Source organism: Neofelis nebulosa, chromosome 12 (genome assembly GCF_028018385.1).
Source record: "Neofelis nebulosa isolate mNeoNeb1 chromosome 12, mNeoNeb1.pri, whole genome shotgun sequence".
Classification (NCBI taxonomy): Eukaryota; Metazoa; Chordata; class Mammalia; order Carnivora; family Felidae; genus Neofelis; species Neofelis nebulosa.
The window spans coordinates 22,081,831-22,107,800 of record NC_080793.1 but is presented as its reverse complement, the minus strand read 5'-3'; the positions used below and the strand labels follow the sequence as shown (position 1 = coordinate 22,107,800).

General features: G+C 39.3%; 1 protein-coding gene across 1 annotated transcript in view; it reads left to right on the top strand.

The window, feature by feature from the left end:
- The window catches only part of HSDL2 (hydroxysteroid dehydrogenase like 2), a 67,852-nt gene that overhangs the window by 12,081 nt on the left and 29,801 nt on the right, over positions 1 to 25,970 (top strand). Inside the window, exons 4-8 of the mRNA XM_058694513.1 lie at positions 2,534 to 2,648; positions 8,633 to 8,736; positions 9,421 to 9,519; positions 20,887 to 21,081; positions 25,192 to 25,263. Coding sequence (XP_058550496.1) covers positions 2,534 to 2,648; positions 8,633 to 8,736; positions 9,421 to 9,519; positions 20,887 to 21,081; positions 25,192 to 25,263 — 585 coding nt within the window. The remainder of the gene's footprint in view (positions 1 to 2,533; positions 2,649 to 8,632; positions 8,737 to 9,420; positions 9,520 to 20,886; positions 21,082 to 25,191; positions 25,264 to 25,970) is intronic.

The window sequence follows — 25,970 nt, the reverse complement described above, 5'->3', positions numbered from 1 at the left end:
TTTTTGTTTTTTTGTTTTTTTTTCACAAAGATCCCACACCTTTAGTTTTTATTTGTTTGGTTTTAGTTGCATACTGTGGTTGCTACTATTGTGGCCTTCTGTTTTGGAATTCTGTAGGCCTGTGAATTCTGCCTGTTGGGAAGACTTTACCTTTTCCTGATATTTCTCTGTGCTGGAGAGTTGTCTTTAACAAAGTTCTGAGCAGTTGATAATGCTTTCAAACCTGTGCCCTCAGGGTTCCCTACCACAGGGTGCTCCTTAACACCTTGCTTTCCCTCACCTTGAGTTGTCCAAGCCTTGAGTAAATTATGCTATTTCATAAACCACAGAAACATTCTTTCCTGCTACTTTTTTTCTTCTGTAGCTGGCGTATATATGCTGTTTGTGTATTATTTTTCACTGTTCCCTAATCCATTTTAATTTGGGCCTTTGGAATTTAGAAATTTTAACCTACATCTTGATTGGAGCCTTTTTTTTTTTTCTTTAGCATTGGCAAGTCAAATACAGCTTACCACACCAGTATATTTTCGTTTCTCATTTCCTTTCTTTGCCTGTGGGCCCAGATGTTTGTTCTGCTAACATACTTGTCATTTGTTGTCACATAGTGGGAGAGATGAAGTCAATAAAGTCTGGATTTGCTTAAGGAATCTATTGACTGGTTAACCCCTGCTACCTTCATCTCTCTGAAGAGGGTAATTCTATGCAAGTGGTGTATATACTCCTCAGTCCAGTGTTTCACTCAGATGTACACTCATTTTGCTTTGCTCCCACCTGGCTGCTTCTTTAGTGAGTATCATCTTTCTTGCCTCTTAGGCCCTAGCCTTATATAGAATAGCCACTCCATGATTATCTTTGATGTGGTTGAGTAGCTCATAGCTTTGTGGAATGAGAAGCATGTCCTATATTTAAAAATTCTTTTCATAGGGGAATGCCTGGGTGGCTCAGTTGGGTAAGCTTCTGTCGGCTCGGGTCATGATCTCATGGTCCATGAGTTCGAGCCCCGTGTCAGGCTCTGCCCTGACAGCTCAGAGCCTGGAGCCTGCTTCGGATTCTGTGTCTCCCTTTCTCTCTGCCCTTTCCCTGTTCGTGCTCTGTCTCTCTCTCTCAAAAATAAACATTAAAAAAAAAATTAAGGGTGCCTGGGTGCCTCAGTTAAGCGTTCTACTTCAGTTCAGGTCATGATCTCCTGGTTCATGGGTTCGAGGCTCATGTTGGACTCTGTGCTGACAGCTCAGAGCCTGGAGCCTACTTCAGATTCTGTGTCTCCCTCTCTCACTGCCCCTCACCTGCTGGTGCTGTCTCTCTCTCTCTTTCTCTCTCTCTCAAAAAAATAAATAAAACGTTAATAAAAAAAAAGAAAAACTTTTTTTCACAGGTCTTTACTCCTTGTGAAGGCAGCCATCATTATGTTCCTTCTAGAAAGTTGGTAGTCACAGGGCCTGGTACTTGTCTCAGATATCCAGGTGATTTACTTGAGTTTGAGTTTTGTTATAATGAAGGTATAAAATGTAATGTAGTTGAGTCTAAAGTTATTCTAAGGACACATTTTAAGAAAACATTAGCGACACAAACTGTATACAAAAAGATGTAGAAATTGGGGAATGAGGATGTGATCAAAATGTTATAGTGTTAGTATATATGAAGAAAGGGTGCTTATGACAAAAATGTTTTAGTGAGTATAATAGACTTATTTAAGCCATTATCCACATACTGTGAGAGAGGAGCATAGGAAAGTTAAGAGGATAACAAATAATGTTTATTGCAACAGTATAACCCCAGCAGTAGAAGTTATGATATTCTATTTGATGGAATATTAAGTGCCCTTTAAAAAGAACTATGAATCATGTAGAAACAGAGAAGTGTTTAAGATACTTCTGTATTTTACCATTTTCATTTAACATTATTTAACTAAAACTTGTAATTAAACCTGTAAACAAAATATGTTACATATAGAGGAACTGGACAGAATATACATAAATAATTGTTATTTTAAATTAATTTTATTTTGTGTATGAATTACTAAAACAAATTTGATATACTTTGATGATTTACCTAGAATTGAAAATTCACTCTAGGTCTTTTTTCTTTTCCCAGTTCTCAAGACCAGGAAGGACCTCTTTTATTTAAGTGAGGGTCTTAGGAGGGAGGTCAGTGAGCTTGGAAGGAGGACAGGCCTTGGAAAGATGCTAGAGAGAAGGGAGAACTTTAAGGAAGTTAACCTAAGGTTCTTGGAGACAAGGAGGGAAGACCAGGAGGTAAGAGAACAAATAAGAATGGAAGCTACAAATCACTGAGGACTAAGCCTTACAGTTTCACATGAAGCTCTGGCGATTGGCTATCTCCATTGTGCCGGTGAAAATACTTAGGTGTTTTAACACAGCTATTGAGTCTTACATTGGCATATTGGTCAGTCATATTATCTAAAAGAAGTATTTGTGAACCAACTTAGGGTTCAACTATACAGTGTAAATGTTATTTCTTTTTGTTACAAAGTTTAAATTGCATTAATAGGAAGCTGATTATTTGAAAACAGGAATTGATATTTTGGTGAATAATGCCAGTGCCATTAGCTTGACCAACACATTGGAAACGCCTATGAAGAGAGTGGATTTGATGATGAATGTCAACACCAGAGGCACCTATCTGACGTAAGTTAGAGTTGTTGGGGAGAACATTGCAATGTTTTCTTAGAGAACTAGTTATAAACAGATTTGAACCAGATCAGCAATACAATTTAAAACCTAGTCACTTGTTACAAAGGCCTAAAAGTGCTCCAAGCTGGTAGATGGTATTTTAAACAGTTTTATTCAGAGCTCCTTTTCTCTGTGAATCTAATAAAGTCTAAAGTATAGCCCAAGCATTTTCAAACATTTGCATGAATAAATATATACATGCATACCAAGTCTTCTGATTATTCAAGCTAGCAATCACCTTTCCTTCCTCTGAAAAACCCGAGGTTTTAGTTATATAAGTAAGAGGAAGCCTGTTAAGAATCACATTTTTTTTTCATTTTTATTAAATTTTTAATTTTAATTCCAGTATAGTAAACATAGAGTGTTATATTTATTAGCTTCAGGTGTCTGTGAATCCCATTTTATGTAACAAAGGCTAATGCTATCTTGGGGCAATACAAAATACAGAATGAAAGCAAATGTAGTCGTGATCTGTTCTGGATGGGTCAGACAGCCCACTCTTGTTTGTTCCTTTTTTTTCTGTTTATTTACCCTCAGGTTCTACCATTTTTTTTTCATGTGAACACAAGGATAGATCAATATAGAACTTGTTGGTCTGCCTTCTAGGTGTCTCATATGTATCTGCCTTACATGTACACACAAAATAGTTTGTTAGGACCTTGGGCTTTGGCGTTAGACTCCTTTGAGTAGGATTCAAGTCCTACTTCCCACCCTTTCTGATGTGCTATCTCATAACTTTGTACAAGCAACTTCTTGCAGATTCTGTTTCCTCGTTTGTAAGACGGGAATGATAAAATCACAGGATTCGTTGTGAGGGTTAAACGTAAAGTTTGTTAATAGTCTTGAACTTTTTTCTCAGATGTGTTTTGTTGGGTATGCAAAACTAGGCCTTGACCATTTTAAAAAGTTTGTTTTTACTAGCTACTTTGCTAGTTCAGAATTTTATTAGTTGCCTATATGAAAAAGATTAGATTTACACAAAGATCCAGATTTCTGGCTTTTTATTGAAACATTAGACAATGTGGCCACAGCATACTCATGTGGCAACCTTGAGCTGCTGTAGCTGAGTGAGAGTATTAGCTGCCTCAGTAGATGGCATGAGTCTGCTGTCTTTTGGATGCTGAGGACAGGCTTAAAGGTTGCCATTTTTATTGTTGTACTTGCCTTGCTGTTTTTCTTAAAGAGGGAAATAAAATATTTCTCATACCCATGTGTCTGTCTAAAGTGGGAAAATGAGACATATGCCAGGAGGACCATATGTTAAAAAAAATGCATTAGAGTTTACTACTTTGTGGATGTGGCGCATATTTCTGTAAATTCAATATGCAAGATATTATCTCTCTTGAATGGAAAGTGTAGTGAATCAAATCCTAGTAAGAACTATGGCAAAGATATAGAAGAGATTGTGGTGAAAAACTTAATGAACTAGAAAAAGGACTAACATTTCAATAGGATTTGTGTTTATTTTCAGCTAAAATAAGCATTGCAGCTCTGTGATGTAGTCATATGTTACATGAAGAAATTATCTGGGCATCAAAATCTTTTACAGATGGTAACTTTGTGAAAGAATTTTGATTAAATATAAACATTCATTTAAAAAGCATTTAGAAAGTATAATCTAACCAGGAATACTGTTGCTCAGCATGTTGAATTAAGGCTTAGAAGGAAACGATTTGTGAAAAGTTAAATCATTTGTGGCAGTTTCAATTGTAGACGATGAAGCCACAGATATAAATACTCCACTCACCAAATTTTATTTATTTAAGGGATCAAGAGAATTTTGAGGTGATTAAGATTTTTTTAGACTAGTATCCATGACATGAGCATGGAAATGACTTGTTAAGTGTTGAGAAACGTCTTAGGAAGTTTAATATAGATTTGTCAAAATTTTAGTAACCATAACTATAGATAACGCTATTGTGATGGTCATTGTTAACTTTAAGCCCAAATGGTCAGTGTTAATTTTAGACTTACTAAACTAATGTAGAAATGTTTCACAGAGATGCAGAAGATAATTTTGTTCATTGTGTTATTCATTAGGAATTGCTTTTGCTAAAAAGTTAACAATGGACTATGTTATGAGTTTTAAGAACCACATACACTTCCACGGTGTCAACCACACAGTTAGTTAGATGCTTTACTCATGTGAGCTACAAACATGATTGTCTGCTCTGTGATGAGATTATGTGGCAATGGTGTATTGCTGAAGACATTTTGGCTTTAATTTGAAAGAAATCAACTCTTTTTTTATTTAAACATTTTTTAATGTTTATTTTTGAGAGAGAGAGAGACACACGCACAGAAAGAGAGAGACAGAGCATGAGTGGGGGAGGGGCAGAAAGCGAGGGAGACACAGAATCAGAAGCAGGCTCCAGGCTCCCAGCTGTCAGCACAGAGGCTGATACAGGGCTTGAACTCACGAACTGTGAGATCATGTCCTGAGCCAAAGTTGGATGCTTAACCGACTGAGCCACCCAGGCATCCCAGAAATCAACTTTTTACCACCCATGATAAAATTCCCAACTCAATTCCTATAGAAAGATTGGATCAAAGACAGTTTTTTCAGTTGATATTATGACTTATGTAAACACAAATGTTTGATTGTCATTGATCATTCCTTGTGAAATTACATCTTTGGAAAACTCATTTGGCAAGAGCAGTCTGGCCCCTTTCCTATACCATGGTCATTTTCTAAACATGAAAATGATGGCCTAATCTACATTCTTGCAATTATAGATTTGAAGGTTCAGTTCAAAAGAAAACAAAAAAACCACTGTTTTCAAACTATAAGATAGTGAACTAACCTTGTTCAGCTAACTTTTTCAATGAATACTACTTGTGTAGTTGAAGAACTACAAATGGAACGTGTAAGCCATATGGCACTAAGGTACTCAAAACTAAATATGAGTACATTGAAATAGCATATCTACATATATCTCAGGAATAGATACCCTAAAATATAAACCCTTTTTTAAAACAAAGATTCTATTCGTTGTTGAAAGCTCCTCCATTTAGGAACAGCTGTTTTTTTATTTAATTTTTTAATTTTTATTTTTGTTTTAAGTAGGCTCCATGCCCAGCATGGGGCTTGAACTCACAACCCTGAGTTCAAGGGTCACATGCTCTACTGACTGAGCCAGACAGACGCCCCTGGAACAGCTATTTTTAAAATAAAACTAAATATTTTTCCAGTTAAAGGCATATTGCAGTGCTGAATGAAAGACTTGACATTGGCCTTTGGACCAGAGAAAAGGTGTCAGGTTTTTGGCCCTCTGTGGAAGGTGAAAAAGAGAAATTTGATAATGAAATATTTCCATTTTATTTTGTTTTATTTTTTATTTTGTGACACCCATTTATTCATGGAGGGAAGGTATAGATTGTTTTCTCAGGCAAGCCTGAGAATCATTGTGAGGGAGAGAGTGGGGGCAAGGCCCAAAGAACTCACCTGTTTGGAGGTTTCAGCAAAGATCTAAAAGTGTTTCCTGATCCCTGGCACGCAGGACCCTGTGGCCTGTGACTTGTGTTGTAAAGGTTTAGAGAAACAGGGTTGGAAGCCAGAGAGGGGATAGAAGGCAGACCCTTAATTTATATTTTTAAGTTTCAATGAAATATTTAACCTCAGGTGTTATATGTGTTGGTATCATGTTAAATGCTTATAGAAATTCAGTAATAAAGTTTAATTGTAGTATTTCTGAACGGTTGATTTTTCCTGTACCCAGCTTACTTTATTCATTTACTCAAATACCCTATAGGCATTTGAGCTCATAACCCTAATTAGGTAAAATAATTTGTGTAAGAGTAGTAAGTGCAGTGCCTAGCACACAGTAAGTTTTCAGTAAGCTTAACTATTTTATTAAGCTGAAGTATTAGTACCTAAGCATGGCACTAATAGTTTTTAATATGTAAGTAAGATAGGGCTTATTACTGTTAAAACTGCAGCTGATTTAGGGTCAGTAATGCTGAGGGCCAGGTAGGCAAAGTGCAGGTGGAAAGGTTTTGTCTAATAGATCAAAGGAGAAGCTCTTGTGTATAATGTAAATGAAATGAGTTCTTTACTTTTTGAGTGTACAATGTGGTCATGGTCTTATTGCCTAGAATAGATTGGAGTTTTTTTCCTCTTGAGATTTTTGAGGTGCATCTTCACTATTTTAATGAGTATTAGCTGTAATATTGTTTGCCCCTCCCCAACTCACCCCCACAAAAGTAAAGCACCTTTGGAAAGGGAAAACAATGTGTATTAAAAAACCCTTTGGTGATATGGATTGTATTTGGTTTCTAGGCTTGAAAAGATGTAGGCTTGAAAACAGGTAATGAGAATGTTGTACATGTTCATAAAACTAACGAGAAGAATGAACTAATTCAAAATCCTAGAAATTATTGAATGTGATACAAAACTAAAAGCTATACAACTATTAATCTACATATAGTATGTTATAGCTTAATAAATTTAAAATATTGGATCTTTTTGAACATTTTTTTAAAAATGTATAAAAACTAAATATTGCTCCCAGAAGTATATTGCATTGCATATTGGTGCAAATTAAATTTGGGAATGTATTGGGAGTTTTGTTATTAAACTACACTTCCAGGGTAGCAGGAATACCACACCTACTAGGATGAAATAAGTTAGCATATGTAATAGTAATAATAGTTGTTTATTTTATGGTTAGTTATGCACTGTTTTTTTTTAAGTTTTTTAATATTTATTTTTGAGAGAGAGAGCGTGAGTGGGGGAAGGGCAGAGAGAGAGGCAGACACAGAATCCGAAGCAACTCCAGGCTCTGAGCTGTCAGCACAGAGCCTGACAGGGGGGGCTCGAACTCATGAACTGTGAGATCATGACCTGAGCTGAAGTCGGATGCTCAACCGATTGAACCACCCACGCGCCCCTATGTACTGTTTTAAGTACCTCATATTTATCATCTCATTTTAATCTTTTGGTCAGTCTTCGATGGTAGTAGGTGTTACCAGCATTTACAAATGAACTGAGAGTTAGAATATATTTTGCCTAAGATCACACAATGAAGAGGCAGAAAGAGGGTATGAATCCAGGTCTGTCTGACTTGCGTACCATGTTCTCTACTACAGTGCTGCCTTTGCTGGCCGGCAAATACATTAACTTAACGAAAAGTGTGTGTGTGTGTGTGTGTGTGTGTGTGTGTTGGGGAGGGAGAATTGGAAGGATGTAGTTGAGGGTAGCCTCAGTTGGATTTAAGGCTAATGTACCAAGGATTTGATGATTTTCATCAAGCAGATCATGTTAGGCTAGTAAGCAAAACTTCAAAGATTGAAAATTACTGCTTTTCCTGTCTTTGTTCTAGAAAAGTGAAAACAAACAAAAAGTACACTACATTACTGAGCAAGTTTAGTTGCTTTGTAGAAATAGTTTAAAATATAATTTTAGGGGCACCTGGGTAGCTCAATTGGTTAAGCATCCAACTTCAGCACAGGTCATGATCTCGTGGTCCATGGGTTCAAGCCCCACATTGGGCTCTGTGCTAACAGCTCAGAGCCTGGAGCCTGCTTCCGATTCTGTCTCCCTCTCTCTGTGTCCTTCCCCTGCTCACGTTCTTTCTCTCTCTCTCTTTCTGTCTTAAGAATAAATTAAAAAAAAAAAACATTTAAATATATAATTTTAATTTTTTTTTTTTTTTTTTTTTTTCCAACGTTTTTTATTTATTTTTGGGACAGAGAGAGACAGAGCATGAACGGGGGAGGGGCAGAGAGAGAGGGAGACACAGAATCGGAAACAGGCTCCAGGCTCCGAGCCATCAGCCCAGAGCCTGACGCGGGGCTCGAACTCACGGACCGTGAGATCGTGACCTGGCTGAAGTCGGACGCTTAACCGACTGCGCCACCCAGGCGCCCCTAAATATATAATTTTAAAAAGTGGGTAAGTTGTTAGAAAGCTGTTGACTTGTGTTTTCTTTTGCTTTCAGATCTAAAGCATGTATTCCTTATTTGAAAAAGAGTAAAATTGCCCATATCCTCAATCTCAGTCCACCACTGAACCTAAATCCATTGTGGTTCAAACAGCACTGTGGTAGGTGGTTGGTTGAGGGGATGGTTTGTTTGGTTAATTTGCTTTGTATTAAGTCAGTGTATCTATGATGTGATCAAAATTTGTACATAGTATTCAACATTAAAGTTTCTGTGCAATATTGGTAGCACTTTGGAAAGTAGATTCTTCATCTTTTATCTGTAATTTAAAACGTTGAGGTATAGTTAAAATTCAATAAAATGCACAGATCTTAACGGCTCAGTTTGATGAGTTTTGACAAATGTGTATACACCTGCATAACCAATAGCCAAATCAGGATAGGGATTTCCATCATTCCAGAAAGCTCCCTCCAGTCTCAGTAGGTGTGTTTTTGTATATAACTTATTCTTCAATGAAGTTGGTTAAAAGCTATGAAGTACTTTCACTTTCACAGCAAATTAATGATTTGAGGTGTGTATGCTAACCTATAAGAATTATGTATAGGTGCTTCCTTTAATATAGTTGCATCAGATACTTAGTACTTTTTTGTACATAATTTACTAAAATTTGGACAGGCAATTGGAATAGAAACTCCCAGTAAAACTGAAAGAAGTTCAGTTTTAATTGACTAGATTAAACAGATTTGCAACTTTTTGTTCTTGTTTCACTGGCAGTATAGCCGCAGAAATTGGTTATACTCACAAATTAGTCCATTAATTAAATCCTATTCTTTGTGGTTTCTTTCAGCTTACACCATTGCTAAGTATGGTATGTCTATGTGTGTGCTTGGAATGGCAGAAGAATTTAAGGGTGAAATTGCAGTCAATGCATTATGGCCTAAAACAGGTATGTACTTAAAAAAAATATATCCATTTATTAGATTTTCATTTATTGTCCTTGACAGTTTTGAGATGCATCTTGGGTGGGTAGGTTGAGGTGGCAAACAAGTTAAACTTTTTATTATACATACAAGGCTCTTTTCAGTCACCTTCTACCTTTGACTTGGACTACATGACTGACTTTAAAGCCAGTTACTATGCTAGAGACATCGAACATTGGGACACTTGAAGAGTTTCATTAAAAAGAGGGGCACCCGGGTGGCTCAGTCAGTTCAGTATCCCAACTCTTGATTTTGGCTCAGGTCATGATCTCAAGGTCATGGCTCAATCAGTAGAGCATGTGGCTCTTGATCTCAGGGTTCTTTTTTTTTTTTTTTTCAGGATTCTAAGTTCAAGATCCATGTTAGTCATAGTTTACTTAAAAAAAAAAAACTAAATGCAACAGCTACTTAGGAGATTGAATTATAGCATAAAAATGCTTTCTGGATCTACACAGAGATTGTGTTTTGAATTAAAAAAAAAAACTGTAGTTGAAGGATTGAGTGGTCATTGTTAACACCTGAATAAGTAGCTTGGACATTGAAGTGTAAGAGATATCTCAAAATGCAGAGCAAAAACACTCTGAAGAAAAAGAAAATAGACTCACGGGACTTCCCATGTAAATATCAGGAGCCCCAGAAGGAGAAAACAAATAGAGGAAAAACAATAATTTAACTAAAAAATAGAAAATGGGTGCCTGGCTGGCTCAGTCAGAAGAGCATCTGACTCCTGATCTCAGGGTCATGAGTTCAAGCCCCATGTTTGGTATAGAGATTAAATAAATACATACATACATACATACATACATACATACAATTTAAAAAAAAAGAAAAAGAAAACAATTCCCTTTAGCCAAAGACTTAAATGTGTCAGTTGAAAGGTTTACCAAGTGGGAGGCTGAATTTATGGGGGGGCGGGGGGGTGGTATAGACATCTGGGAGAATCTCTGAATTTCAAGGATAAAAAGAAAATCTTGCAAGCTTTCAGGCAAAATATGTTACTTACAAAGGAAAAAGATTGCATCAATACTAGAAGGCAGTGGAATAACATCGTGGATTACTGATAGGAAGGGACCCAGTCAAGATAACATTTATTGACAAGGGGAAGATATAGGAGCATGCAAAGATATCACATTTGAGAAAAATCTAGAAGTGCTGTTAACCAAACAGCAAATCGGTCATAGTCAAGACTTTTCAACATAGAGGGAAATGGAGTGGAGAGGAAATAATGGCAAGCAAAAAACCCTGTAATGCGTATGGTTAAATGTAAATGAGGTGTGGTAGAATGACCAAGAATATGAAATATAGGGTATCAAATAAGAACTCTTGGTATAGAAGACATGCATAAGAGAAAACTTTAAGATTAGTCTCTGGGCAAAAGCACTAAACTGTCTTTTTAAAGCTTAGAAGTCGGGAAAGGACGAAATATGAAAGTAATTGAATTCTGAAGGGCTATATAAGCATTGGAAGATTGGGGAGGGAAAAGTATTCCGACAGTCTCATCTTGTGGCAGCCACAATACTAGATGGTATGCTTTTTAAAAATTATATTTTCTTTTTGGGGCTAGGGTATGGAAATGCTTTAGGATCTTAAAGTTACAGATAACTACCTACCTTCTCTTTTAATTAATTTTTAATTTTAATTCCAATACAGTTACATAGTTATATTAGTTTCAGGTGTACAATATAGTGATTCAGCAATTCCATACATTACTCAGTGTTCATTACCATAAGTGTACTCTTAATCCCCTTCCCCTGTTTCACCTGTCTCCCCACCTACCTCATTTCTGGTGACCATTAGTTCTCCATAGTTAAGAGTCTGTTTCTTGGTTTGTCTCTTCTCTTTTCTTTCTCCTTTGCTCATTTGTTTTGTTTCTTAAATTCCACATATGAGTGAGATCCTGTGGTATTTGTCTTTTCTCTGACTGACTTATATCACTTTAGTTTTATACTCTCTAGCTCTATCCAGGTGTCTCAGGTACTTTCTCTGCAGTTGGTTTATTCACATCAGGATATAAACAGGTTTCACACAGGGGCACCCAGGTGGCTCAGTCAGTTGAGTGTCCGACTCTTAATGTCAGCTCAGAACATGATCCCGTGACTGTGGGACCAAGCCCTACATCAGGCTCTGCACTGAGCGTGGAGCCTGTTTAAGATTCTTTTTCTCTCCCTCTCCCTCTCTTTCCCTCTCTCCCTTTCTCCTTTTGCCCCTCTCCCCCACTTGCCCTTTCTCTGTAAAAAAAAAAAAAAAAAAAAAAGTTAACACATTACATTTGTGTGATATTTTTCATTTATAGTAGTTACACTTAATTTTTTTTCCTCGTCACTGATTTCTTGAAAAACCAGGTCATTTATAGAATTTCCAAAATCCTGTATTTTCCTGATTCTTCCCACTGTGTCTTTTTTTTTTTTTAATTTTTTAAATTTAATTTTGAGAGAGAGAGAGAGAGAGAGAGAGAGAATGCATGTGAGCACGTGAGCTGGGGAGGGGCAGAGAGGCGGGGGGCGGGGGGGAGACAGAAGATCCCAAGCCAACTTTGCCCTGATAGCAGGAGTCCAACGCAGGGCCTGAACCCATGAACCGTGAGAGGATGACCTGAGTTGAAGTCAGACGTTCAACCGACTGAACCACCTAGGTACCGTGTCTTTTAACATGTTTCTTTATTCTCTAAGGACCTTTATATTGTTTATTCCTATTCTTCTTCCTTCTGAAATTATTTTGTGTATTCATTTATTGCTCAACAAATATCTGTTGGACAGTTACCATGTGGCAGACCTTGTGCCAGGGTACTGTGCCTACTTCTTTGACCTTTCACCTAATAGATGACTAGTTTGGTAAGAGTTGACCATGAAAAGCACATTTAATCCGGCATTTTTGCAAAGTATTGCAGCCCTAGTGGTACTTTTGAACTGAATTGCCACATATAACATGTGAAACATACCCAGAGTTCTAGCTTAAGGACAATTGAGAGATTTCTTTTTATCTTTATTCCCATCTGCTGAGTGAAGGGATTTCCTCAGCCTCAAGAAGTAGTGGAAGGGCCAATGGCCTATGGTGTTGAAGCTCAGGAAATGGGGCTGTAGGTGAGAATGTATGGAGCCCGAGGGCGTGTTGCTGATACAATTTCTAGGAAAATTTAGCTGTTGCAAGCACCTCTATAGTTACCACCTTGCTTTTCTTCTGAGGGCTCCAAGAATCAATTTTTTAAAATTCCTTTCTTCTGTTTGACCAAGATTCCTTTCTTCCCTGGCCCACTGTGGGATCGGAACCGTGTTTCGTTGCTTCTTAATTTCCCTGATGTTTCTGAAGCAGATACAGTTCTTTTAAGATTTTTCTGGAGAGTGATATTCTTTGCAGTGAGGCAAAAGGTGAGAGTGAAAAAGTGCTTCTATAGCATTTTTCAAACTGCATGTCAGGACTCATTGGTGAATCATGAAATCAATTTCGTGGCTTGTAAAATTGAGTTAGAAGGTAGCAGCCAGAATTTCATTGTTTTGTTTTACTTCTAATGGAATAAAAAAGAAAATATTGCAGGTAGTTAGTCGGTACTGTTTCATATTTGAATGAATATGTTTGTGAGTGTGTGTATATGTATGTATTATGTATTACTAGTCATGTAGGTAAAAAGTGTTACTTATTGTGGATCACACTGAAGAACTTTAAAAGCTCACACTTTGTGGTGCTTTTCTTTTTCACCTTCTTTTCCTTCTCTCATCCTTTCTCAGCCTCCCCCCACTTCAGTCGTTGCTGTTATTGGTAGATAGTGAGGGTCAGGCAGTTAATTAGAAAGGGCTGTCTATGATAACAAAGACCTAACGTAGTATTTTCCCTTTTTTGTACCTCTATTATGTTACTTGTCATTTTCTATTCATTCATCTTCTGAACATTTGTATATGCCAGGTACAATTCTCTGCACTCTTTATTCGTTACGCATCTGAAGATGACTTATGAAGTGTCCACTTGTGTACGAGGCATTAAGGGGAATGAAGATGCCTGTGATAACAGGCCTTACTCTTGGAGTTTACTGTTTAGGGTACCATTGTCTAAACTTTGTCCTTCCCTTCACCCCTCCACTCTGCTCACCTTTAGGTCTTTGGAATCATGGGGTAACAAAGTTAGGAAAAGCCTAGTCTGACTCTAAGAATTTTAGATTTTATTTGTACAACAGATAATTTTTGGATACCCGTTATGTCCAAGCTCTGTTTGAGTTGCTTAAGACACATCAGAGAACAAAACAGACAAGAAGCTCTGTCCTTTTGGAGCTTGCAGTTTAATTGGGAGAGATACAATAGACAGTTAACATAAAGAGGAGTCAAGTATATTGGGGCGCCTGGGTGGCGCAGTCGGTTAAGCGTCCGACTTCAGCCAGGTCACGATCTCACGATCCGTGAGTTCGAGCCTCGCGTCAGGCTCTGGGCTGATGGCTCGGAGCCTGGAGCCTGCTTCCGGTTCTGTGTCTCCCTCTCTCTCTGCCCCTCCCCTGTTCATGCTCTGTCTCTCTCTGTCCCAAAAATAAATAAAAAAACGTTGAAAAAAGAGGAGTCAAGTATATAGCATGCTAAAAGGTGATAATGCTATGTAAAAAAATAGAACAAAGTAAGGGGGATTGGGAGTCTCAGATGTTGGGAGGGTAGATTGCAATTTTAAATAGAATAGAAGGGTTTATATTTTTCGAGAAGGTGACGTTTGAGCATAGACTTGAAGAGGGTGCTGGAGTTAGCCTCAGGAATGTGTTAGCTACAGGGTACCTGAGAGAAGCATTGAAGGCAGAGGAAATAGCCAGGGGAAAGGTCCTAAGAGGTGAGCATGCCTGGCATGATGAAAGAGCAGAGAGAAGGCCAGTGTGGCCAGAGTGAGGGGAGAGCAGTCGAAAATGAGATCGTGTCCATAAGGAAATGGGGATCAGATGTTGTAGGTCCTTGCCAAGACTTGGGTTTTTACTCTGAGTGAAATGGGCAGCTTTTGCAGGGCTTTGAGTAGAGAGGGACCTGATCATACCTGAATTTTTTAAAGGATCTAAAGAATAGATTCTTGGGTAAAGGGAGAAACAGGGAGAGCAGTTCAGAGACTACTGCAGTATACATGTTGGTAGCTGTGACTGGGGTGATAGCAGTAAAAGTGATGGAGAGTGGTCACATCCTGCTGTATTTTTTTATTTTTATTTTTTAATGTTTATTTATTTTTGAGAGAGAAACAGAGCATGAGTGGGATATGGGCAGAGAGAGGGAGACACAGAATCTGAAGCAGGTTCCAGGCTCTGACGCAGGGCTCGAATTCACAAACCGTGAGATCATGACCTGAGCCGAAGTCGGATGCTCAACCGACTGAGCCATCCAGGTGCCCCTGTTTTGAAGGTGGAACCAACAGACAGGGAAAGCTGCAGATGGGGCAGGTTAGGGAGCAAGGTTAGGAATTCATCTGGGGGCATTGTGCTCATGCATCCGTATGGAGATGGTCAGTAGATGGTTGGATTTGTAAGTGTGGGTGTCAGGAGAGAGGTCCAGCAATTGGAGATAGCAATTTGTGGGCTATCAAATGTAAATGCTACATAAGAAGAGAAAGGACCATTAGCCATTGCAGCATTCAGAGATTAGGAAGGAGAAGAACCATATAGGAGAGAAAGGTAGGAAGAAAACGAAAGAGTGTGATATCCTGGAAGCCAATTGAAGAAAGTGTTTTAAGGGAAGAAGGGGAGAGATTCATTATGTTAAATGCTGCTAGCAGTTGTTATAAGATGGGGACCGACCACTGGATTTAGTAGTCTGTACATCTCCTTCACATCACTTAACAACATTTGTAATTAAACTCTTGATGTTATTTAAAAAATTTTTTTAATATTTATTTATTTATTTTTGAGAGAGAGGGAGAGCACACGCAGCAGAGGTGCAGAGAGAGAGAGAGGGAGACACAGAATCTGAACAGGCTCCAACCTCTGAGCTGTGAGCACAGAACCCGATGTGGGGTTCGAACTCACAAACTGCAAGATCATGACCTGAGCCAAAGTCGGACAGTTAATCAACTGAGCCACCCAGGCACCCCTAAACTCTTGATTTTATAACTTGGTTGTTTAATGTCTTTCTTGCTAGAATGAAAGTTTCTAGAAGGTAGAGACAGAATCTGCTTTGCTCATTTTACTGTAGTCATGGTAGACATTCAGTAAATATTTGATGAGTTAATGAATGTACAGTATGATTACCTTCTGCCTAGCTCCAAACAGAATACTGCATGACAGAGAATGTGGAGGTCGCCACCAGGATTGGCAAGAGAAATCAGCTCACTGCCAACATCTTTGTTTTAGGTCTGAGATGTTCATTTTAGAAGTTTTACGAGACAACTTAGAACCATTGGTATTATTTTTTTTAGCCTAGGCTTGATGGCACAGTAAGTTGAATTTACAGTCATGTACCTTGTGATATGTGGCATGATGGGATTGTGTACAGGATACTTTTAAAAGAGAGCAGGAGGGCCACGTAGCTCACGTTTAAAGGTCAGGAAAAGAGGTGTTCTAATAGAAGTAATCGATCGAAATAGGACCTCAGGGGGATGTTGGAATTAGCAAGAAGGAACATTGGGCAAGGCACTCCTAGCAGAGGGAACAACCAAGGCCATGGTATGGGAAAATACCGTGTGTTTGGTGGAACTGTCAAGGAATTTGATAATGGTGTATATGTGATAGGCTCTGAGCTTTTTATTTCCCACTGGACTTGGGCAGTTGTCTTGATTGTTGGGTAGGTGTGAGGTGGTGGGGGGAGGAGCTTGAGCTAAGCCCCAGGTCTTGATTGCCAAATTTAGGGGCTTGAATTCTAACTTGTATTCAATAGAGAGCCACTTTAGAATTTGAGAAGCAGGAGAGCAGAGGGAAAATAGGAGCAGTAGAGTGATGTGGTTGCTGATGAGGTTTAAGAAGTTTAATTTGGCATCTGAATGTAGGATGGCTTGTAAGATTATGGAGAGAGGAGGCTGGAAAGCTAGCTAGGATGTTGCATTATTCATAACTGAGGCAATAAAAATGGATTCGAGAGGATGTCCAGGCTCCTGGCTGTTTGTGAGGCCTCTATTTCAAAAACATGGTTTCTCTTCCTAGACTGTGTAGAGCGGCTCTCTATGCTTGCTGGAACCAGAAGTAATCTCCCAGCATTATTCCCTTCAAGGAAAAGGAGATTTATGACACTTAATGGAAGAGATACAGTATAACATACATTGTCTACAATGTATGTGTCCTGGTCCACTCTTTGTCCTCTCTGGCTCAGTGTTTCTTCTCTGAACCGGCTACAATCCCCCTTCTGGGTTTAGAACTTTTCACCCCACTGAATTCAACACATCCAGAGAAGGGATCAGAGAATAGCCCTGAGTGGTTGAACAACATGAGGATCTCAAGCCCCAACTAGGTCACCTTCAGAAGTTTGTCTTTTTACAAGACTTAGTTCATAGTTTCTGTTGAAGTGGAGGGTGGGGAAGGCAGGAGGGAGAAGAGCTGCCATTCAAAATGCCTGCTGCCTCTGACCTCTTGGCTGGTCAGAACAAGTGTGGTGGAAGAGGGAGGTCCACTTCGGGAAGGATTGCATGTGGGCTGGGGTGAGGAGTCTGGGCATCCAGCCACCGATCTTGGTACTGGCAGCCGAGTGGAAGATAACAGATGTATCACAGAGCAGCTGCAGGCCTCTGCCACCTGGACCACACTACATATAGGCGTGGTAACTCCGCTAACCACAGAGGTCAGGGTAATGAAGTGGCAGCTGGCCTCTCTGGTCCTAGAAACCGAAACTAGTTTCCTTGTTTTTTAAGGGGCTTGCTTACCAACTTGTTTAAATAGCAGTTTATATATATTTCATTGATTCTGAGATGCCCGTGTTTTCATATTTTTACATCTTTGATATCAGGCTGCTCTTACTATTAATGATGTATAATAGGTTATTGGCAGGTGGTTTGTTTCTTAGTGGAACACTTTATAATCAGTGGTATCTTTGGTTCAGTGAGTACCCAAAGAATATGTGTGTGTGTTTGGTGGCTAGCAGGTGTTTCAGAGGTGAGACAAACTTTCTTTCCAGAGAAGGAGTCAAAGGCAATGCTGATATTTTAAGTCTGATATGTACTCTATATGTTTATGTGAAAGGAAATCTTTGGTTGATACGAAGACTTGTTACTGTGTGTTTTAAATGGAGCATCAATTGGAAGCTATTAGATATTTTTTTAATTATTCCTTAATAATACTTAAGTTTTAGGCTCACCTTTAGGATTCTTGTAATCCAAGGCATATCAGCTTTCGTTAAAACTTTTGCTTTTTTTCTTTCCCAGGAATCATCAGTGAATTTCCTTTGTTGTATCCTATTGTTAACCTGATTCTATTGTTGTCAGTTTTATGACCTATTAGGTCAGCCTACGACATTGCAAAACCTTTGCTGAGAATAACTCTGGCTTATTTCCTGATTGTGAGTGTATGTGCCTTTGTATCTTCCTTAGAAAGATTACTGAAGTAAACATAGGTTGCTTGGAGAAATCATTCATTGTTCTTATGTGGTGTGTAGGTCTATACATATGAACACACACAACACATGTATACATCCATGACATACTCTTAATTAAAGCTTTTAAGAATTCTTATACCATTCATATAGTCTACATTGAGACTAGAGTATATACATAGGCATATAGACTTAAGGCGCACCGTATTGAAAAAATTTATTTATTTTTACATTATCTCTGCACCCAACATGAGGCTTGAACTCATGACCTAAAGATCAAAAGTCATGTGGTTTCCAGATAGAGCCAGCCAGACACCCCTATATTGAAATATTTTTATTTTTATTTCTTTATTTAAAAAAAATGTTTTTTAATGTTTTTTATTTATTTTTGAGACAGAGAGAGACAGAGCATGAACAGGGGAGGGGCAGAGAGAGAGGGAGACACAGAATCCAAAGCAGGCTCCAGGCTCTGAGCTGTCAGCACAGAGCCCGAGGCAGGGCTCGAACTCACGAACCATGAGATCATGACCTGAGCCGAAGTCGGACACTTAACCGACTGAGCCACCCAGGCGCCCTGAAATATTTTTAGAAAAATTCTACAGTTTGGGGCATATGGGTGGCTCAGTTGGTTGAGCATCTGACTCTTGATTTTAGCTCAGGTCATGATCCCAGGGTCGTGGGATTGAGCCTCACATCGGGCTCTGCACTGAGCATGGAGCGTGCTTGGGATTCTTTCTCTCTCTCCCTCTCTCTCTCTCCCTCTGTCCCTCTACCCTGCTTGCACACACTCACTCTCTCTCTAAAAAAATAAAATTCTGTGGTTTATGGGAGTGAGAATAGTGTAAACCAAATCTAAGAATGTTGGTTCACAAAGTATGACCCTTTAGTCTCTTGATGGTTAAGATCCTGGCTCTGAAATCAAGCTGTCAGATGTTTGAACTCTAGCTCCTGTAATCTTTTAACTCCTCTGTGCATGAGTGCTCTCATCTGTAAAATGGGAATAACAGTACTGACCTCACAGAATTCATTCACATAATGTATGTAAAGTCTGTAGCAGCATGCCCAGCATAGGCCACATTTAATAAATATTAGCTGTTTTTTTTTTTTTAAACGTTTATTTATTTTTGAGACAGAGGGAGACAGAGCATGAACAGGGGAGGGACAGAGAGAGAGGGAGACACAGAATCTGAAACAGGCTCCAGGCTCTGAGCTGTCAGCACAGAGCCTGGCTCGGGGCTCGAACTCACGGACCGCGAGATCATGACCTGAGCTGAAGTCGGGCGCCTAACTGGCTGAGCCACCCAGGCGCCCCTAGCTGTTATTTTTTTATTAATGAAGTGTCACACCAAGAGCAAGACCAGAGCTCTTGAGCTATTGGTTAAGTAAAAAATTCTTCCTAGTAAGAAACCATACTTACAAGATAGGAACAGGATGTATTTCCTAACTCTGTCCTTTTGGAGATTCCCCAAGTTGATTGTGTTGTCTTAGTAGTAGAGGTGTATGCTAAAAGGTAATCACCATGAAGGTAGGAACTTTTGTCTATTTTATCAACCCATTTGTCCCCAATCCCTACAATAATGCCTGACTTATTGCTCTATAACTATATGTTGAATGAATGTAAAGGGGTCAGTGGCTATCAAAAGCTACAAAGTTTTTATCTTGTGGGCTGACTTATGTAAGTTCTTCCAGTGTGTATTGATTTAAAATAATGGCTTGGCAATGGTATGGAGAGAACCTTATCTGAATTACTAGAAACCCTGAAACCTAAAGTACATTTAAACAAATTGACTTTCATTGCTTTAAATATAAGCTAAGATAATGTAAGTAAATTGAGATAAGTTACTGTTCACAATTTTGACAATGTATAATTAATAGTGTACTATTAATGGTAGAGTTTCAAGTTACTTCGTAAACACAGAATTTAAAAATTATACGCAGCTAAAATAGTAAAAATTGTATGCAAATTTTTAAAAAATTTTTTAAATGTTTATTTATTTTTGAGAGAGAGAGAGAGTACATACATGGGGGAGGTACAGAGAGAGAGAGGGAGACACAGAATCTGAAGCAGGCTTCAGGCTCTGAGCTGTCAGCCTGACAGCGGGGCTTGAACCCACAAACCATGAGATCATGACCTGAGCCAAAGTCTGACACTTAATCTGTTGAGCCACCCAGGTGCCTCTGTATGCAAATATTAATAGTAATTATTTCTGGCTAGGGGAATTATAGATAATTTTTAAATTCTTCCTTTTGCTTCTCTATTTTCTAGTATTTCCTGTATTAAAGGAAGTATCTGAACTTAAAAGGGACCACCAAAAATCCAACTAGTATTTATTGAGTGCTAATAATGCATTTGTCATTGTTTTAGCCACGAGGAATACCCTGATGAATGACAGAAACAAAATCTCTGTATTTTAATAGAGGAGCGAGATAATAAACTTAGGAAAGGAGCTTCTTATTGTAGAGTCAGGAAACAGGCCCAGAGATGTTAAAGTGACTTGCCAAAAATCCTGACATAGTTGGCCTAAAAATCCCACTCACCTGACTTACTGCTCAGTGCTTTTTCTGTTATAGCCTCCTGGCTTTCTCAACTTTCAGGAATCCTGTGCAAATTCTTGAGCATTCTAAATCAGAAGTCCAACTGAATTTTGCTGAGTCTCAGGAACCCATTCTATTGTATGAGGCAGCATTGTGAAGAGTAAGGAACATGTGTTTTCTACCCGGTTATGTCAGTAGAACATTCGGCAAATCCGTTAAGCTCTCCGGACCTTATTTTCATCATCTGAGAAATAAAGACATCAGCTGTCTGGTTTGTTACTTCCAGAGCCCCATTATTTGATCTGGAGTTCTCTGTGTGTGTATTTGCTCTCTCCACAGCCATCCACACCGCTGCTATGGACATGCTGGGAGGATCCGGTATTGAAAGCCAGTGTAGAAAAGTTGATATTATTGCAGATGCTGCCTATTCCATTTTTAAAAAGCCAAAAAGTTTTACAGGAAACTTTATTATTGATGAAAACATCTTAAGAGAAGAAGGAGTAAAAAATTTTGATGTCTATGCAATTAAACCAGGTAATGTTTACAGTTTTTTGTTTTTTTAAAAAAAATTTTTTTTTCAACGTTTTTTTATTTATTTTTGGGACAGAGAGAGACAGAGCATGAACGGGGGAGGGGCAGAGAGAGAGGGAGACACAGAATCGGAAACAGGCTCCAGGCTCCGAGCCATCAGCCCAGAGCCTGACGCGGGGCTCGAACTCACGGACCGCGAGATCGTGACCTGGCTGAAGTCGGACGCTTAACCGACTGCGCCACCCAGGCGCCCCAAAAAAATTTTTTTTTAACATTTATTTATTTTTGAGACAGAGAGAGACAGAGCATGAATGGGGGATGGTCAGAGAGAGGGAGACACAGAATCCGAAACAGGCTCCAGGCTCCGAGCTGTCAGCACAGAGCCCGACACGGGGCTCGAACCCACGGAGCGCGAGATCATGACCCGAGGTGAAGTCGGCCGCCCAACCAACTGAGCCACCCAGGCGCCCCAGTGCTTACAGTTTTTAAAAGTAGTGATGTCTGTTTCTGCATTTCCTGCAAGGAACACACCTCCGTTTTGTGTGCACGTTTGAGTCATTATAAAATTAATATGTTCTTTTAAAAGCCGTCCTCCTGATGAAGGGTAGGACTTAAAAGAGAGAAAGGAAAAATAGAAGTGAGTTGAGGGCTTTTAAAATGATATGCAGATATGGAAGGCATATCAGCTATTAGCCATTTCCAAATCTTGAAAGAAACCAAAAATGAAAATTGGTTTTTAAAGTTGGCCTTAAAATCAGAGGAAAGACTTTGTTCAAGGACGTGGAAACAGATGATACAGGAGTGAGTTTTTTACAAAACGCTGGGTGGCTCAGTCAGTTAAGTGTCGGACTTGATTTTGGCTCAGGTCATGGTCTCGCAGTTAGTGGGATTGAGCCCTGTGTCAGGCTCTGCGCTGACCATGTGGAGCCTGCTTGGGATTCTGTCTCTCCCTCTCTCTGCCCTTCCCCTGTTCTCTCTCTCAAATACTTAAAAAAAATATATGGACTCCTTCCAAATATTTGTCTCTCTCTCTCTCTCTCTCTAAATTAAAAAAGAGACAGAGGGAGAGAGAGGAAGACAGAATCCCAAGCAGGCTTTGCACTGCCAGCATGGACAAGGGCCTGAAACCCATAAACCGTGAGATCATGACTTGAGCTGAAGTCAGACACTTAATCAGCTGAGCTCCCCAGACTCCCCCAAATGTTTGTCTCTTAAGTGCAGTCTCTTAGAGTAACTCACTGATAGATGGTGAAGATGAGTAAACACAATCTGTCCTTGGTACAAGGGTATGATTTGAGAAGTTCTCAAGGCCCCCTTGTTCAAAGATCATTCTTTCCAAAATTGTAGATGCTGGTGGTGAAAATGAATTCTGACTGTATGTGTAAAATATTATATATATGTTTTGATGTTTTATTTACTTTTGAGAGTGACAGTACAAGTTGGGGAGGGACACAGAGAGGGGAACAGAAGATCTGAAGCAGTCTATGCACTGAGAGCTGCAACCCCAATGTGGGGCTCAAACTCACAATCTCTGAGATCATAACCTGAGCTGATATTGAATGTCCAACCAATTGAGCCACCCAGGTACCCCTAAAACATAATATATGTTAAATAATAGACAATATAGGGGTGACTAGGTAGCTCAGTCAGTTAAGCAGCTGACTTCGGCTCAGGGCATGGTCTCATGGTTTGTGAGTTCAAGCCCCGTGTCGGGCTCTGTGCTGCCAGCTCGGAGCCTGGAGCCTCTTCAGATTCTGTGTCTCCTCTCTCTGCCCCTCCCCCGCTTGTGCTCTGTCTCTCAAAACTGAATAAACATTAAAAAAATTTAAATAATAGACAACATAGCCATAAGCGAGGGGTCTATTTACTTGTGCTAAAGTGTATTTTAAATAGGGGCACCTGGGTGGCTCAGTCTGTTAAGTGTCTGACTTCGGCTCAGGTCACGATCTCACAACTCGTGAGTTCGAGCCCCATGTCGGGCTCTGTGCTGACAGCTCAGAGCCTGGAGTCTGCTTTGGATTCTGTGTCCCTCTCTCGCCATGCCTCTCCCTCGCTCATGCTCTGTCTCTCTCTCTCTCTCTCTCTCTCTCTCAAGAATAAATAAAACATTAAAAGATAAAAATAAAGTGTATTTTAAATATTATTCAGTAGGTTGAGCTTCCACGTCATCCCTGTCTGTTCGGTTTGAACTGAATTAAATAACTCTTTACAGTTTAACAAAGCCATTTTTTAAAGTTTATTTATTTAGTTTTAATTTTTAAAAACAATTTTTTTAATGTTTATTTGTTTTTGAGAGAGACAGAGAACACAAGCGTGGGAGAGGTGGGGGTGGGGGGAGACAGAGAATCTGAGGCGGGCTCTGCACTGAAAGCAGAGAGCCCAACGTGGGGCTCAAACTCACAAACTGCAAGATCATGACCTGAGCCAAAGTCTGATGCTTAACCAACTGAGCCACCCAGGCACCCCTATTTATTTATTTTGAGAGAGAGAGTACCTGTGAGCAGCAGAGGGGCAGAGAGGGAGAGACTCCCCAGTGAGCTCCTTGCTGTTAGCACAGAGCCCAATGTGGGGCTAAATCTCACAAGATCATGACCTGAACCAAAATCAAGACACTTAACTGACTGAGCCCCCCAAGTACCCTTACAAGGCAGTTTTATATACATTATCTATTTAATCTTCACAGCAATCCTGTGAGAGAAGCAGTATTGTTTAGGGATTAAAAGCATGGAGTTTGAGAGAAGAAACCCAGGTTCAGATTCTAGTTCAGCTGCTCACTAGCTGTGTGACTTAGGCATATCACCCACTTTCTCTGAGCTTCACTAATTTTACCTTATTGGTAAAATTAGGGGAATAATAGCTTCCATGCAGGATTTTTGTAAGAACTAAGTGCAATAATGTGTGTAATGTGTGTGTCACAGTGCCTGACATATGATACAATTGTAGTATTCAGTAGTTAATATTTACAGTAGGAAAACAGGCTTAAAGAGCTTAGTCTTTGCCTAGGAGCAGTCAGCTAATAAGTGGCAGAACCTGAACCAGATTGAGGTGTCCTAGGTCCTGGTACAATGTAATTATCACTTTAGGTTTGAAAGGCACAGGGTCATTGTGCACACAAAAATTTTTTTTAATGTACTCTTTTTTTTAATGTTTATTTAGTTTTGAGAGAGAGAGAGAGAGAGAGCAGGGGAAGGGGCAGAGAGAGAGAAAGACACAGAATCTAAAGCAGGCTCCAGGCTCTGAGCTGTCAGCACAGAGCCTGACGTGGGGCTCAAACTCATGAACTGTGAGATCATGACCTGAGCTGAAGTCAGATGCTTAACCGACTGAGCCGCCCAGGCGCCCCACTTGATACGATTTTTAATCTTAAATGTAAAATTCTGTGCACAATCGGGGCACCTGGGTGGCTCAGTCAATTAAGCTTCTGACTTCAGCTCAGGTCATGATCTCATGGTTTGTGATTTCAAGCCCCACATCGGGCTGTCTGCTGTCAGCACAGAGCCTGCTTCGGATCCTCTGTCCCCCTCTCTCTCTGTCCCTACCCAAGTCACGCTCCCTCTCTCAAAAATAAATAAACATTAAAAAAAATCCTATCAAGTGTTGAGAGCTTAAGATGAATACGTACTATGATAAGTATTAGGATATAATAAAGACAAATGCCTTCCTGACCTCCAGTTTTCTTAATCTTCTGAGAGGGAGAGACAGAGACAGAGATGGGAAACAAGTTTCTTAATAAGGAACCCCCTTTTCTCAGGGGGCTAGGTAAGAAACGAGTCCTGAGTACTTCGGAGGGATGTAGGACAGAAGGTTGCATGGATAGATGAGAAGGGGGCAGAGCCTCCTGGGAGGGCAGCTAGGAGCTTAATGTAACAGGTGACTCTGTTTGGATCTTAGTGATGAAATTTGCCATTGGAGAGGAGGATAACTGGGTTATGGGAAAAGTATTTTAGCTTTGTGAAAGTCAAGTAGTTTAACAGTTCTCATGGGAGTCTTTTCCATTGCACAAGAATGATTATTACAATAAAAACAGATATAATGTTCATTAAACAGGTGTTAGGAGTCTTAATATATTTAAGTTGTCTTAGTAACCTGATTATTTTTGGGGTCATTTTTCAGGCCATCCTTTGTTACCAGATTTCTTCTTAGATGAACACCCAGATACAATTATCAAGAAAGTGGAATCACGTGGTAAGATGTAGACCATACTTTACGTAGGAAAATAAAGATACTAACTTACATATTTCTTTCAGAATATAAAATTGGACATTGCTGCCTTCTGGTTTTGATCCATTGTAATTTAAACTAGAGAGTAATATGTGGTCTTGTTAATTCAAGAAGGTTGTCTTTTCCTTCCACCAGTAAGAAGTTCTTAATATATGCTTTTCATTTGACTCAAAAAAAAAATCTTAAAAAGAAAACAGACCCTTTTTTAAGATTTTTATTTCTTTTCCTTCGCACTGTGTTTAGGTATTTCATGTTGATGTGTTATTTTACTTTGAGGAAAAATGTGTCACATCAAAGTATACCTAACAGCATTCTCAGAGTTTGTGCTGTGTGACTGCTTTATTGGAGAAATTCACTTCAAAGGAGATTTTGGTTTTACTTTATTTTGCTTTTATAATTCAGAAACAATAGCCTCCCTTAATTGGTCCAGAGTTTACGTTTTAGTTTTTGTGTTCTGGCATTGTGTCACTAGCTTACTGAAAGATTTCAGAAGAAACACTGTTTAACAAATACCCATGAGAAGAATTTCTCTCATGGTTTATTAACAAGAATGGCTGTGCTTCTCCTGGACCCTTACTTTATTTTATCTCACAGGCAGTGTGAATCTCCTAAGTGATCACAGATTCTTTAGATGGCTGCTAGAAAATTTAAGAACAAATTTCCTCTATACC